Source organism: Pantherophis guttatus, chromosome 12 (assembly GCF_059756535.1).
Source record: "Pantherophis guttatus breed Tessera chromosome 12, ASM5975653v1, whole genome shotgun sequence".
Lineage (NCBI taxonomy): Eukaryota > Metazoa > Chordata > Lepidosauria > Squamata > Colubridae > Pantherophis > Pantherophis guttatus.
The window spans coordinates 2,381,517-2,397,779 of NC_142074.1; the positions used below are offsets into that span (position 1 = coordinate 2,381,517).

Sequence of the window (16,263 nt, forward strand, 5' to 3'; positions counted from 1 at the left end):
TCATTTGGTTTTAACTGAATTAAAATGGGATCATACCCAGTTTAGTTATTGTCTTGGATCCTTTCTCCTTGGACCAGCCTGGGACAGTCCATTCAAAGTCCACTCCCAGTCTTGGATCCAGAAATGCCTTCCCTTTCCTAGTCTTAGGTCCCCACAAGCATCCCAACTCCAGCCTCAAATGCTGCCAATTACCCACTGGCATTGTGCAGTGGGTAAAGGTTGAGCTTAGGCTGGGAAGTGCCTTTGGTGCCATGGCAGCTATCACTCTCTTTCAGCACAGCCTACCTCACAGGGATGTTGCTGGAATAAAACTAGGAGGGACATTTATTCAAGATGCCTTCAGATAGGGACAAAGCTCTAATCCATCAATAAATAACTAAGCCCCATTGTAAATCATTTTTGTAAAATGATTTAAATCTCACAAAATTCTTAAAAGTCTAATTATTGATCTTTCATGACACTGAACTGTAGATAGTAGTTTTCATTTTACATGTAACGCTAAACGTATTGCCAACGTTCAACTTCACCCGAAAGAAATTTGCGGAATTTCTAATGGTATCGAAAACTACAATTTCTGTCCTGAGAACAGACAGTGTATCTTGCAAGAATTTACAGAACAAATTTTGGAGAGAAGAATGCTCCAAAAGACAGCACTGGGGCGTCTTCATCAACGGCCATCGAATGGGAGTGAGGAGCTTCGATCCCAATTCTGAACAGGGACAGGTAGACCAATCTGAAATTATTATTGCTCTTTATTAAATGCATAGGCTATACAATTCCATCACAACCCTGAGCAGCATTCAGATGGACTTTCCTAGAGACAGAAGAGGATCATGAGATTCCCAATTACCCCAAAAAAGTTGCGTCTGGTCCAAACTCTTCCCACACTTACCTGCAAGGTCTTGTAAGCGATTCCCCCACGCCAGAGTCTCTGCGTTCCCTCATTTCGGGCTCCTCAGTCTCGTTCAGAGAGTTGGCCGTGCTCTCAAAGTCGCTGGTGGAGGTACCAATGTCAGACATGGAGTGGTTCTCCAAGTTCAGGTTGGTGGGCTCCTCTACGGAATCTGTTTCCTCCCTTTCCTCCACCCCAATAGTTTCATCCTCCATGTCCAACTTCACTGCCTTTGACCAGAGCTCTATTTTTTGCTGGAGACCCCAAACATGATGCAGGATGTCATCTAGGTTTTCATAGATCATTTCCTGGTCCAGATCAAAGAGATCGTCTCCACTGCCAAAGTCAGGAACGTTATCGTAGAGGCTGGTGCGGCTATCTGTGGAAGTGCTTGAAGGCCTCCTTGGTCGGTGCTCCAGGGCATGAGAAGAGTTGCCCGCATGGACACCACAGCTGATGCCAGTGCCACCTGCCAAAGGACTGGAGGCTTTGGGGGTCGATTTCCAGTCTGCCAAACAGCCACTCTCCAAGGGACACAAGCTTTCGATGGAGAGAGATTTGGGGAAAGTGCCTGGTTTGTAATCCCCTGGGATGTGGAATAAATAATCTCTTTTAAATGCGATTTGGTGATCCCACATTCTGGCATCCCATTTCTTGTTTGGACTCGTTTCATAATCCTCTAAATAAATACTACCATATTTGGGCTCATGTTGCAGCTTGCTTTTAACTGAGGCCAGAGCCTGGTTAGTCCGACTACCTGTTGAAATTGTCTTAGTGCTGTAGAAAGAACGTGGCTTTTCATTTCCTACTACAACCTGCGTCCCAGAGACAGGTTCCCCGGCATCCTTTGAGGAGTTCCAACCAGACATGAGGTGAGTTCTATCCCCATCTGGAGCTTTAGCGGAGTTCAATTTCTCCTTGTCTTTCTTTCTCAGAGATTCAAGTCTTTTGAGGAAACTCCGTGTCTGACGTTTCTTGGGTTTTTCTTTGCTGCTTTCATTTGGAGACTGGGCTGCTGGAGAATGGTTACTCAAGCTGTCAGGAGAGTTGGTTAAAGTTGGGGAGTTCTGAGTGGATAATGAATGGGGTGCCACAGCCACAAGACCTTGGGTGGTGGTGCTGCTCGTACTGTGGAGTGAAATGGCCTCCAAGTCAGCACTGAGGTCTGTGAGGACACTTTCCTGGCTGGAAAACTTCCTCATTGCGGCATCTCTCTGCAAGCTCTCTCCAAGATGTTCCTTTGAGTCAGTTTGGGACCACCTTCTGCGGTTTCTTTGGGAGGCCCATCGTTCACCAAGAGCACAGATGTCTTCATCATCCAAGTCTTCATTCTAGATCAAGCACAGAAATCAGAGTCATTGGACAACTGGGTGGGAAGAGGCTGGCTCTTAAAGAAACCGCATGGCCTCTGTGCATAGTCAGAAGCATCGTTTTATGACCTCCGCTAGATGGGTGACAATTGATTCAAAGAACTAATCCCGAAGAATTGTACAATGGATTACCTCAGGGGTGTCAAACTCAAGGCCCGCAGGCCAAATCTGGGTCGCGGGGTGCTTAGAACAGGCTTGCGGGGCCCAGGGTTGGGTTCTATTTTTTTTTTTTACTACCAGTTCTGTGGGTGTGGCTTAATTTGTGGGTGTGGCTTGGTGGGCGTGGCCAACTTTTTTTTTTTTTTACTTTTAAAAGCATTTTTTCTACAACCTTAAGAGGTTGCAGAAAACAATGCTTTGAAAAGCTTCTGCCGATCAGGCAACTCAGCTGGGATTGTCAGAGGATTTTTTTTTTTACTTTTAAAAGCATTTTTTCAGCCAAAGAGGTTGTAGAAAAAATGCTTTTAAAAGTAAAACAAAAAAACAAAAAAACCCTCTGATGAGGTGGGCGGGGTAAGCAAGCGGCGACCGGGCCGGGGACCGGTTTGGGGGCGTGGCCAGCCAATGTTATTACCGGTTCTCAGAACTACTACAAATTTTTACTACCGGTTTTTGCGAACCGGTGCTAACTGGGAGCTACCCACCACTGGCAGTGCTGCCCTGGAAACAGTGAAGGACAGGCCTGCGGTGCCTCTGCCAGCGAAAATGGGCTCCCAATCTCCGTTTTTGGCTGGGACGGCCTCCTGCAACCCTCTGCCAGCAAAAACGAAGCTTGGTGCGGCCCTCCCGAGCTCTGTTTTTGCTGGCAGAGGGTTGCAGGAGGCCGTCCCAGCCAAAAACGGAGATTGGGAGCCCGTTTTTGCTGGCAGAGCATTCAGGCCACCACAGGCACCCCTGACACGAGTGATGTCAAGCTGGCCACGTGTACTCTGGCCACGCCCACTGAGGTCAAACACAACCCTGATGCGGCCCTCAATGAAGTTGAGTTTGATACCCTTGGATTACCCATCCATCACTTACCATTCATTCAAACCCTAAGTGTGAGAGACCCTTCAGAGTAATTACCGAAAGTCCAACTAAATTGACGATGCTTTTGAAAGGGCAGAACACCTAATATTTTAATTATTTATATCCATTTTAGTTTTCTTTCCATAAAAGTGACCTCAAACCTTCTCGATCATGATTCAGAACAAAGACAGATGTTGGATGTTCAGGTACTTTTCCAGCAATGTGGAGACTCAGATTACATTTTAATAACTACAAATTAAAAATACACGAATCTTGTGAGAATTTGGCAATCCTTGGATTGGGAGAGGTTTCTAGAAAGATGGTTGATCTCTGATTGTGCTTCACAAAGTCCCTTGCAATCCTGTTATTCTATGTTTTTACCCTAACCCTAACCTTTCTGTCTTTTTCTTTGATGGTTTTATTCTCGCTGGTTGCTCCTTTTTCTAGTTAATTTTTAGGCTGACTGAACCGGCTTCTTTTGACTTGAGCATTTTTATGAATTCTTCGCCACACTTGCTGTATTTACATAACCGTCTTTACCTGGATAGTTAAAGACCGAGCTAAATCATTCATTTGAATATTAAACTTGGTTAGCACTGACCTTAATTAGAGAGGCTTTGAGTCATGGTCCCCAGCACATTTGTTTCAACATACTGTAGTGTGCAATCTCAGGAAATTGATTGATTCAGGTGAAATAAATACAAAGTGTGTACAGGGAACTATATTTGTTAGTGAAAAGGCATGATGTAAGTTATCTAAGTAAATACAGCTTTAATTTCTGGGTCCACCACTCCCCCCAGGGCCTGTCTCCACTCCAGGGGTGGGTTCTAAATTTTTTTTACTACCGGTTCTGTGGGCATGGCTTATTTTGTAGGCGTGGTTTGATGGTCATGTGACAATTCTTTAGGATTTAGCAGAGGTACTGGTCTACCAGGCTTTTAAGTGCTTGCAGAGCTGTACCGGTCTACCCATTTGTTCTTGGAGGCACCGGTCTACCCATTTATTTTTCGAGCGCACTGGTCTACCACCACACTGCCTTTTAACACTGATCAGCTGTAGGGCGGCCCTTTGAAGTCCCGCGGCAAGAGTTTAAACAGTTTTTTCGTTCTAGCTGATCAGCTGGGACTCGGGAGGCAGCAAATAGATTGGGGGTGGGGCCAAATAAAAGGTAAGAATAACGCGGGGGGGGCAGCTCCCGAACAAAGAGAACCGGTTCGGTGACATCATATTGTCACCGCTACCGGCTCGGCCGAACTGGGCCAAACCGGGAGGAACCCATCACTGCTCCACTCCTGGATTTCTCTTTCCCAGGGTCTCAAGAACTGAGGCCTGGGACTCTCCAGCTGAACTCCCCAGGGGTTGCTCTAGGAAAACGTCCGTGTCAGCTCAAAGGGCATCTGGACAGGACCCGGGGAAGGGGCAGCCAGGGGATGGTGGAAAGGGCCAGCCAGCGCGCTCCCCATCCCAACCCTTGCACCCCGCTTTACAGCTTACCTGTTTCTGCTGAAAGTGGACTTCCAGCTTCATCGAGTTCAGAGTCATGAGCCTCCTGCAAGCAAAGCAGAGATCCGTTTCACTCGGCTGTTCAGCCCCGGCGGCATTTGTGAGGTTGGTCATGCTATTTAAAAACAAGCAGCCCTTGTTTTAGGCCATTGTCACTTGACACGCAAACAGCTGGTGATCAAGGAAGCACGCAAGGCTCTACAACACACACAATCTCTCTCTCTCTCACACACACACTTGAGGAAAGCAGGCTCATCCCCATGAGGTGGGCTGGCTTCATGTACCTCCCCCCACAAGGAGATGCCAGCTCGTGGGCCTCTCACCCTCCAGAGCCAGAAGCTTCAAGCCACTCCTGGCGTCACTGCCGGGCCTTTTCATCTGGTGCCAGCAAAGGCTTTCTAAGCCCCAGATGCAGAGGAGGCTGCTGCCCTTCCCAGCCCCTCGGCTCAGCTGAAAGGCTCACTTGGACCGCAAGCCGTCTCTGTTTTCATGAGCAAAAGCCCCAGGACTTGGTAAAACCCTCTGCATCCAGGTCCACTGACCTGACCTTTATGATTTATATTTTAAATTATGGCCTCGCTTTTTGCTCTAATCAAATCCAATCAAAATCAATATTAACCTGGAATAAGAAAAAAAAGGCAATAAATGAGCGCAACAGGCAGAAAACAACAAATCAGAAAAAGCAGCCACCATCATTCCAATTATCATCGTTTTCCTCAAGGGGCAAAACTAATCCAACTTTCTAGAAAGTTTACAAAAGGAAGGAAAGGCTCAACAGTGGAGGCAGCACAAATAATTGGGAAATTGCATTAAATAGCATTAAATAGGGCCTTGGTAGTACAGTGGTCTAAAGCACCCTGTTATTAAGACCAGCTGCCTGCAATTACTGCAGGTTCGAATCTCGCCAGGCTCAAGGTTGACTCAGCCTTCCATCCTTTCTAAGGTAGGTAAATTGAGGACCCAGTTGTGGGGCAATAAGCTGACTTTGTATAAAAATATACAAAAGGATGAAGGCTATTGCTTAGCACATTGTAAGCCGCCCTGAGTCTCCAGAGAAGGGCGGCATATAAATCAAATTTAAAAAATAATAATAATTAAATAGCATTATTTGAATTAAGATCTATGTTTAAATTTTAAATTGCCATATTTTTAAGATTAGTGATAAGATTTAAATTTGATAAAGTAATAATGGAATAAAGATTTAATGAGCATTACATGAAGTAATAAATAAATGTAAGGAAGTTTTAGAAATGGAAATAATTTTGGAATATAAACATGTTTGAACTGTATTGTTAATAGTGAGGATTTAGGGTAAGAATTGTGAAATGTACAGTGCTCAAAAAACTAAAGGGAAGACAAGCAGAAGACATCCGAGATCTGAACGAATGAAATAGCCTTATTAAATACTTTGTTACATACAGTAGTTTTGTGTTCCCTTTAGTTGTTTGAGCAGTGTATAAACTACTGTATGTAACAAACAAAGTATTTAATAAGGCTATTTCATTCACTCAGATCTCGGATGTCTTCTGCTTGTATTCCCTTTATTTTTTTGAGCAGTATATTATGAGGTATTATTTGAATTAAGATTTAAGGTGGGTTAATAGAAGGGTAATTATATTGATTATGTAAATATGAGTAAACTTTTTCTACGATGGTATTAGTTGAAATATGTGATTTAAGATTAAGAAATAAGTGTTATGGTAAAATAGAATATAATTTTTTTTGTTAAAAGTGACAAAAAATGGAACAAATTGATGACCTGATCAAACCTCTGTTCTGAAAAGATGTAATTTGTATGTTTGAAAAAAAAAAAAAAAAAACCTTTTTGCAAAAACAAAAAAAACAACAACAACAACAGTGGAGACAGCACGAAGGCTGGGCCAGAATCGAGGCCCTCCGCTGTAACCGAATGGACCACAAAGCCACTCTTGAAGTGAGCAGATTTTAGGCAAGTTGATTCAAAATTCGTTGCGATATAATGTGCTATATAATATATAGCATATTATATATGCGATATAATATATTGGGCTAACTTGAGAGTACAAACAAATAAACAGATAAACATAATGAGAGTTTTACTATCATATAAATGCAAGCATTTATGCTACAAAATCAACAGCACTTTTTGTGAACTTGCCACGAGAATGTCCACAACGCTGGAAAAATAGAGCGATGACCTGAGCGCTCTGGTACCAAAATGTCTGGCGCGTGGCCAGAGCTGGAAAGTGGCCTCACTGCATTCTGGTGGAGGGAAAGTTAAAGCCTTCTCAAATTTACGATCCGAGTTTGTATCTTACACCAACAACTATAATTGTTTTATGCCAGATTAATTACGTTAATGGGAGGGAAGAATACTAAAGGGCTACTACTACTTGGTTTCATTCATTGTTGTTGTCTTCCTTCTTAGCCAGCTTGCTCTACCGTTCACGCTTACTGCGTTTTTGTTTAGAGTTCTTCTTTAAAGGAACCATCAGCAAATCTGCAAAGTACCACCCTGGGAATAAGGAGACTCAGCAGACACCAATCTTACCACCAGAAATTTGATAACATATTCCAAAGGTTCTCCCACCCAGAGTGGCATAAAGGATGGGGCCAAAGCATCTTTTCCCAGGAAAAGGGGCAGGTGGTCTGATCTTCGCCCAGGCTGCTCTTTTTCATCAGATTGAAGCCAAGTGGCTGAACAATCTCTCAGTCCTGAGAATATCCATCTGGGAACGTATTTCTATGTTTCAGGGAAAGCCAGGAGAACCAGGAGTGATTTCCCCATTCCTTTTTCTTTACAAATCTTTCAACAGGGCCTTCACCAAGCCAATTCTCTGCTCAGGGCACGAGTCTAAACTAAAGCACCCCAGATAGATGGATGTCCTACCCCCCCCCCCCACAAAAAGAACGCCACCGTTCTTTCTGAAGTCATGATGCTGCCTGCATTTTGGAAGGTGGAGAACAAGACCTAGTCATTGTCTCTGGAGAGCTTCCTCGGATATTGAAATGGGACAATCACAGCCTCAAGGTACACTACAAGGTACACAAGTCTTTTGTTGCAAGACTTAATTACTAGTTTGCTTATCACCCTTGCAACCTTTTGTTGCATCTGTTCCAGTTTCTGGATCTTGTTACTCTGGTGCCCCCAACAGGACTCAGCACTTGAAAGGGGGGAGTCTACTTAGAGCAGAATAAAGAGCAGCAATTGCATCCTGTATTCGGGGAAACCTTCAACTGCACTGGCCTTGCCTGCAGCCCCACTGCACTACTGACACTCTGCTTGTGGTCAATTCCAATTCCAAGATCCTTTCTGGAAATATGATTGCTAGAAAGGGAATCCAGGATGCTACACCTGAATATTTGACCATTCACATTTATCTTTGACAAATTTCATTGATACTTTCACTCAAATTCTCTCTCGAAGGCACTTTGAAGTTTTCAATTCAATCTTTTTTATTTTTCATCTCATTTTTAAAACCACCCAACATCCCATAGAAAACAAGTCTGCATAAGCACAAACCTTTTGCCAAACGATCACGAAGGAAGGGTTTTCCTTGTCTGTCCCTAAATAGCCTGGAATATAACTATTAGTGGGTCTTGGCAAAGTAGAGCGCTGTTCATTTGGCTTTCAAACAACAATTCAGAGAAAGCAAAAGCAACATGCCATAGAAGCAGCAACAGAAGAAGGAAATTCAAGAAGAGAGACATTAGTTGTGTCCTTCGAACAGGATCTAGATCAGAAGTGGTAAAATTCCATGGTCAGACGGTGTGGTTTCTTTGTGCCGAAATTTGCTCCTTGGCTGTGACTGTCTGGCTCAGAGCAAGGAGTGAAGTTCCTGCAGTAGAAGCCAAGGCCTCCTTCCCGTTCTCTCTGGGCTGCAATGTGGGGCAGCGGGATAGAATTTCTTGAGGAAGCCAATAATCCAAATGGAAGCAAGAGGAAAACAAGAGGGTAGCAGGAAGGAGAGTCTTCCTGTGGATGCTACACTGCAGTGAAGCTAACGGAACATAGAACGTAGAATACAGAACATAGAATAATAGGGTTGGAAGGGATCTTGGGAGGTCTTCTAGTCCAACCCCCTGCCCAGGTCAGCAGATCCTACCATTCCAGACTTTCTTTGGGCTTGATGGGATGGAAACACATGATCATAGAAAGAAGAACAGAACAGAATAATAGAGTTGGAAGAGACCCCCTGAGGTTCTCCAATCCAACCTTCCACCCAAGCAGGATATTCTATACCATTTTAGACAAAGAGAGGCCCAGTCTCTTTCACTGGGCCATTAGTTGAGTCACTTTGTCAAAGAATGAAATAAGATTTATTTGACACGATTTTTTTTGACAAACCCATGTTGGCTTTTGGTTATAACTTGATTTGCTTGTAGATGTTCACAGTTCTGTTGCTTGATTATCTTTTCCAGGATTCTCCAGGTATTGATGTCAGGCTGATTGTCCATTTTCCCCTGTTTTTGAAGATAGGAATCAGCTCTTTTCCAGTCCTCTGGTAGGTTCCTGGGGCTCCAGGATCTTTGAAAGATATTATTTAATGGTTCCGAGTTCACATCTGCCAATTCCTTTAGGACTCTGGGACCTAATCCATCAAGTCCTGGAGGTTTGAACTGGTCTAGAGTGGATAGTGCTGTCTTACCAAGCAAGATTATGATTGGCAATGCAGTCAGCCAGGTGGTTACATTGGATCTGGCATTTTTGTCAACCTATCGAGCGCTTCCCAGAAACCTGGGATAGGCAAACGTTGTTTGACAGTGTTAAGAGGTATCATCGGGTATGGTTAAAGGCAGGATGCAAAGCTGTCTTTTGCAATTGACTTGTTGGTCTCTTGAGTACTCAGTATGCCTACTAGCTTCAGTGCATCTTCTTCATTGTCCTTCAGACACTCTTCCAATGTCCTTTTTTCTTCTTCAACTATATGACGTACTTGCAACATTCCATGCCCAGCCATTTTCCTTGCTAAATAGACTCTGTCAACGTCACTGTGGGGATGAAGGACATAATCCATCGTCATTATTTTTCTGGCCTTCCTATCCAGGACTTTTAATTCTGCTTAGGTTCAGTCCATTATTCCAGCCACCTGGAATTGCCCAAGTGTTCATTGCCTTGATGGTATTTCCTCCACTGAGTTTGGACTTTACAATCTTCTTCGCTCTTATAATTTGTTCCAGAGGTGGGTTTCACATAATTGTACCACCGGTTCGCCGCACACCGAAAATGTGAGAGCGCACACATGCTCACTTGCTTCTCTTGAGGGGGGAGAGCCATTCCGCGCATGCACATGGTCTTCCGTGCATGCGCTTTGCTTGTGCACGCAGCTTGTTTGCACGCATGTGCGGGGCTTAGAAAATGTGGCTAAAGATGGCATAGTGCCAGGGTGGGTCCCGCATGCAGCTCGCCACTACCAGTTCGCTCAAACCAGTCCGAACCGGCTGAATACCATATATTCCCAACAGTGGGTTCGGAATTCGCTAATTCCGTGCTCATGGTGAATTGATAGAACATCACTACCAGAATAACCAGAAAGTACCAGGCAGGATATAACCCTTCTTTCAGCTCTGTGAAAGCTCATGACAAAACAGTTTCCTGGCATTTGCCGCAAAACAATCCAACCCCTGAGTGAAGTTAGGCTAGGAAGTAAATCCAACTGAGTTCCATATATCGTCCACAGGACTGCAGCTCACACTATTTTTTTTCTTTGTCTGAAGGGAGACGCATAGGGAGCAGAAGCTGAATTGGAACCAGCCTTGAAAACATCAGACAAGTCTTGGTCCCCAGCTATTTTTTTTTGGAAGTGCGTCCCATTCTTACGATGGCAGTGCCTGAGTTGCTGATATTTTGCACACACAAGTCACGGCCTAGCAGAGCTTTCCCTATCCATGTCCAGCCAGCTAAACTGCTGATTCCTGCGCCAGCCTGGAGCCCCCCTCAACTCTCAGAGAGACAGGATATGCCGGCATTCCTTAAACATCCTGTAAAATCTCAGGCCAGAGGATTGCCTGAAGGGAAAACTTCAGGAATGCAAAACAGCTGAGAGCAAGAGCCGTGGAAGTTTTGCAGAGCAGGTTAACCTCTGTGGAGTTTAGCAAGGGTGCTCGAGTTATGTCCCTAAGACGCAGAGCAAGGGAAGGAAGCAGGCACAGAACAGACAACGCCTTAGAATCATCACAACGCATTTCTTAGCAACAAAGCAGTGCCGAGGTAGATAAAAATCACTGAAGCAGAACTAGCAATTAAAAGCAGTTATTGAATGCATTGGTATTTCCAAATCTTTAAAGAATTGTTGCGAGACCTGAATGGAACTTAAGACTTTCCATTTCACATCCATACAGTATTTCCTTTTTCATTCCAGCCTCGAACTCCTACAATTAATAGAGGTTATGGAAGTAAAAGGAGATGGGTGTTTATCCGGACTGTGTGGAAGAGGAAGAATGCTAAGCTGGCTGAGGAATTCTGGGAGTTAAAGTCCACAAGTCTTAAAGTTGCCAAGCTCAGAGACCCCTGATCTAAGGGGCAAAGAAAGGTCATCTGGCTACTTTAATGACGGACATGACTGTTTTCTGCAAAGTGACCGACATGCCCACTGTGTGAAGAGCACTGACTCTCCCAAGAGACCCCTTATCCCCCTTGGGACCCCAGAAGGGCTTCCTACCTTCACGGAGTTGTGGATAGTGAGGGGATCCAGTGGCTGCCCCCATGCAGGACCTTCCTGAGCCTCGGAGTCTGAAAGAAAGCCAAGGAAGGGTGAGGGGACAATGCAGCAAAAGCCCCAAACTGTTTACAATTCTTTGCATTTGCCAAGGGTATCTCACGGAAAACAAGGGAAGGAGAGCAGGACAAAAATAACGGCGTTAATTGCAGGTTAGCAAGCAAAGATTCAGTTGAATATCCTCTTGGCTACAGGCAGTCCTCAACTTATGACCATTCAAAGTTGCCACAGACCCCCACCCAAAAGCTACTTATGACCCAGTTTCAATGTGATGGCCATTGAGAGCCCCTGCAGTTGTTCACCCATATGTCTGACTGCGGGGACCCCCCCCCCGGCCATCTCCCCCATCCCTCCCCCACTGGGTGCCCCCAGGTTCTGATTTGGAGCTGCTTCAAAAGGCCACAGGAACCCCCCTTCTCCAGGACAGCCCTTTCTCTTCCACATCAATTGAGCCACAGCAGCCCACAGGGCATCCAGAATGCCAGGATCATTGCAGTCCTAATCAGCCTTCTCAAGGCAAGGCCCTTCAAAAAGATCCTGCAAACAATAATCTGGACCAGGCCAGATGGACTAACTCAAAAGAGGCAATCAGTTCTCGCCACGGAATCTGCCTTCAAGCCAAGCCATGGCGTGGGATGGAGGCAGGAGCCCTTCTGGGCTCAGGAACAGGGAAGTTCAAGAGACCGCCTGCTGCCCTGCGTCCTTTAGTGTGGCCTCCAAGGTGAAGTTCTCGCATTGGGCTCCAGAACTGCCGACTGTTTATAACTCTGGGATGAATCACTAGAAACAAGACCCCAAGACAGTGTTTCTCAACCTTGGAAGCTTGAAGATGGGTGGACTTCAACTCCCAGAATCTCCCAGAAATGTCTTTGGACCACACTGGTGCTCTCGGCTAAGAACTGGAGATAAGCACCATCCCTAGAGTCAGGCATGATTGGACTAGAGCAGTGTTTCTCAACCTAGGAAGCTTGAAGATGGGTGGACTTCAACTCCCAGAATCCCCCAGCCAGCAGCGCTGGCTGGGGGATTCTGGGAGTTGAAGTCCACCCATCTTCAAGCTTCCTAGGTTGAGAAACATTGCCCTAAAACAACATGGCTCTGCAGAATGCAACTGAACCTAAAGCAAATTAATTCATTCACTGGCCAAAGTTCAGCAGAAGAGAAACTTGGGGCAAGAGGGAGCAAAACAGGACCTTCAACTCTGCCTTGTTTAAAGCCATTCTGGAAGACCGAAAGTGTTTTGCCAGCCTCTTTTCTGTTGTGAATCTCAGGCCAACTGGGCCTGTTGCAGAGCCAGCCTCCGCGGATGGTTCAAAATCTGAACTCAAAGGAACAGCCTCTCCCGGCAACTTCACATGACAGCAACAAGGCAGCCCAGAGCCATTTCTGAAGGACCTATTTCACAACTATTTCCCCCCCTCCCCACCCCCCACAATTTGCTTGGAGACAGAAATACTCATTTAATACTAAGCCCTCATTGATTTTTCAGAAGGAACACCGGAGGCGTACTCTCTGGATCTGGGATACACAGTTAGCCTATATCAGGGGTGAAATGTTCCCGGTTAGGACCGGATCCGGTAGCGATGGAGGTGGGTGGTTCGGAGAACCACTAGGAAAAATCCCTGCCCCCCCCCCCATGCCCAGCTGAGCCACACAATCATCAGAGGCTTTTTTTTTAATTTTTAAAAGCACTTTTTCTACAACCTCTTCCACCAAAAAAATGCTTTTAAAAGTAAAAAAAAAAAAAAAAAGCCTCTGATGATCGTGCGGCTCAGCTGGGATCGTCAAAGGCTTTTAAAAACATTTTTTCTACAACCTCTTCAGAGATTGTAGAAAAAATGGTTTTAAATGCCTCTGACGATGCAAGCTGAGTTGCCTGATCGGCAGAGGCTTTTAGAAGAAAAAAAAACCTCTGCTGATCAGGCAACTTAGCTGGGATCGTCAGAGCCCTTTTGAAAGCATTTTTAGGTTGTAGAAAAAATAGTTTTAAAAGTTAAAAAAAAAAATTGGCCATGCCCACCGTCACATTACACCCCCCCACCAAGCCAGGCCCACAGAACCGGTAGTAACAAATTTTAGATTTCACCACTGGCCTGTACGATGTCTGACCTCAGCCCTCTTCCCAGCTCCGGATGCAAAAGAGTCTCCTGGCTGGAAAACAGAGTGGACTGTCCCCATCACTGAGTGGTCTTGGGGCAAATAAAAGCCATTAAAAAAAAAACACATTCCAAAAAGCCTGGTCCAGAGAATCCCACTGCTCTGAGACGCTCCAGCTCTCACAAGTAAAAGTCCAATTTCCCAGCGTAAAGACGGCATATCCTCCCCTGCAGAGCAGAGGGGAGACTCGGGCTCACCCCTCTGAAGGCAGGAAGCGGCTGCCGATATAAGCCCCTCGAGGCTCCACCATCCAGGCCCCTCAGAAGCAGAAGCCAGACGGAAGCCACCATTCCCTCCAGGAGAGGATTGGCTTGTTGCTCCACGCGGGAAGCAGGCAAATCAAAGCATCTCTGCAGACCCGGCCAGGCCAGAGCTGTGCAGAGCAGATGCGGAGCTGGGCGGGTGAGCTGGGCAGGCCTGGGATCCTGCTGAACTCTCCTTCACATCAGCCCTGGGAATGTGAACTCCAGCGGGGCATTTCCTTCCTTCCTTCCTTCCTCTCTTCCAAAGGGCCCTGGATGGGAGTGGGGCGGAGGAGTCCGGAAACGAGGAGGGAGCCGGCCTTTCCCCGAGACTATAGCAGAACAGCGTTTGTTTTTGTAACTGCAGAAGACGAAAACAAAGAAATTTGGGGCAGGGCAAATGGGTGGGTGGGTGGGGGAAATATGCCTTTTTGCACACCGGCATCAAAAGCTGTCCAAGCCACTCCCTCAGGCCAAGGGATCCGAGCCCGGCCCCACATTGCACAGTCCATTGTGCAGGACTAACGCTACCCTTTTTCATTGTAAAAAGTCAGTCTGTACGCACAAACAAATATACACACATCCCTGAACAACTACAGGAAGTCCTTGACTTATGACTGCTCGTTTAACAACCATTCAGTTACGACAGCCTCAGAAAGGGTATTTTACAGCATGTAGCAATAGCAAAGACATATACCGCTTCACAGTGCTTCACAGCCCTCTCTAAGCGGTTTACTGAGTCAGCCTCTTGCCCCCAGCAATCTGGGTCCTCATTTTACCCACCTCGGAAGGATGGAAAGCTAAGTCAATGTTGAGCTGGTGAGAATCGAACTGCTGAACTGCTGGCAGCCGGCAGGCAGCAGAAGTGTAAAGCACAAGACGGCTCCACACCCATTTGCACCACTCAGGTGACCCTGAGGACATAGATAAACCTCCAGGTGGCCTCAACGACCCTCTACAAGGATGCAAATGACTGTCTGTCTGCAAGGAATATAAATCCTTTCATTCCCCACCATCCAGTCAGAGCTGAAGAAGCTTTTTGGATGAGAAGCAAAATGTCTTCAAAAGAAAACACAAGGAAGTCCAGTTGCCTCTTGAAAAAAGCACCTTTGGGATAACCGTGACCTGGATGACTGAGAATCACCATAGACATTGCCCTTGGGGAAAGAAAATGTGGTGGACAGCCAACCACAATCATTGGTTTTACATTAATTACTTTCCTTAACTCGGTCTTCTAGTTGTGAGGACCCAATAAAAGTACCTGCAATCTTAAGACCAACATCTCATTCAGAAGCTCACCTACAACGTCTACCAGAAAGCAAGCAGGCTGTTCCTCCTTCCATCCCGAGACAGGCTCCTTATCAGTGGTGGGTTCCTCGCAGTTCCACCCGGTTCCGCCAAGCCGGTAGCGGTGACAATATGACGTCACCGAACCGGTTCTCTTTGTTCGGGAGCTGCCCGCCACCGCATTATTTTTACCTTTTATTTGGCCCCACCCCCAATCTATTCGCTGCCTCCCAAGCCCCAGCTGATCAGCTAGAAGGAAAAAAAACTGTTTAAACTCTTGCCGCGGGACTTCAAAGGGCCGCCCTACAGCTGATCAGTGTTAAAAGGCAGTGTGGTGGTAGACCAGTGTGCTCGAAAAACAAATGGGTAGACTGGTGCCTCCAAAAACAATCCACATCTGGTCAAGTCAGCCTCCCCTTCAATTCGAACGAAATGCTTGCTGACTGCATGAGCACAGCTGGGTCATTTCCTTGGCAAGGATACCAAGTCATTGGGCACTGCTATTTCCAGGGTTGTTTTTTTTTTAATGTGCCAGTCCAGCCTCCTGTCCAGATCAGGTGATAATCAAGAATTGCTGAATCCAGAATCCAGTCAAGTCTTGGGAAACTTGTTTTGCTGCACCTGAACCTCTTTCAGGGGAACTTTAACTCAATGTTCTTATTTTATTTATTTTACGTTTTATTCAATGTATTTGCACATCAGGGCATTTTGCATATATGAATGGGTTTCCTGTATTCCGGGGGACTCAGATGCAGAATACAGGGAATCCCAGAAGAGGGGTTTCAATTCAGTGTTTCCAGCATGTGCAGCCAGGAGGACACCAGGTCTGTAGCTGAGGGGGCTACAGCCCATCCCCCCCACCCCTAGAGCCCTGATGGCTAGTCAGCATCCAGCTGGAAGCCTCCCAGGCTGCAGGTATTTTGGCTAGCCCTCCATCAAAGCCAAACCGGGTGGTCTCCTTGCTTCAGCGAAGCCAATCATATCACTTTCACTCTTTGAAATGCTTAGAAGAAAATGTATGTATTCTTTTTCAAAGTCCAAAGTTAATGGACTTAATTAGGTAGCAAATCTTACCGTACCTTTTCCTGCAACAAATGCATGGTAGA

At 45.8% G+C, this 16,263-nt stretch overlaps 1 protein-coding gene across 12 annotated transcripts in view; it reads right to left on the reverse strand.

Annotated features, from left to right (window-relative positions):
* STARD8 (StAR related lipid transfer domain containing 8) overlaps positions 1-16,263 on the reverse strand; it is a 120,423-nt gene that overhangs the window by 71,871 nt on the left and 32,289 nt on the right. For 4 of the 12 annotated variants that reach the window (XM_087877731.1, XM_087877730.1, XM_087877729.1 and 1 more), the window contains exons 2-4: positions 11,415-11,485; positions 4,765-4,819; positions 893-2,223 (exon numbers count right to left, since the gene is read on the reverse strand). In XM_087877731.1, coding sequence (XP_087733857.1) covers positions 893-2,223; positions 4,765-4,812 — 1,379 coding nt within the window. In that variant the 5' untranslated portion in view covers positions 4,813-4,819; positions 11,415-11,485. Of the gene's footprint in view, positions 1-892; positions 2,224-4,764; positions 4,889-8,275; positions 8,786-11,414; positions 11,486-13,825; positions 14,252-16,263 lie in introns of those variants that run through there. The other 8 variants (XM_087877727.1, XM_087877728.1, XM_034435136.3 and 5 more) reach the window with 5 other exon arrangements.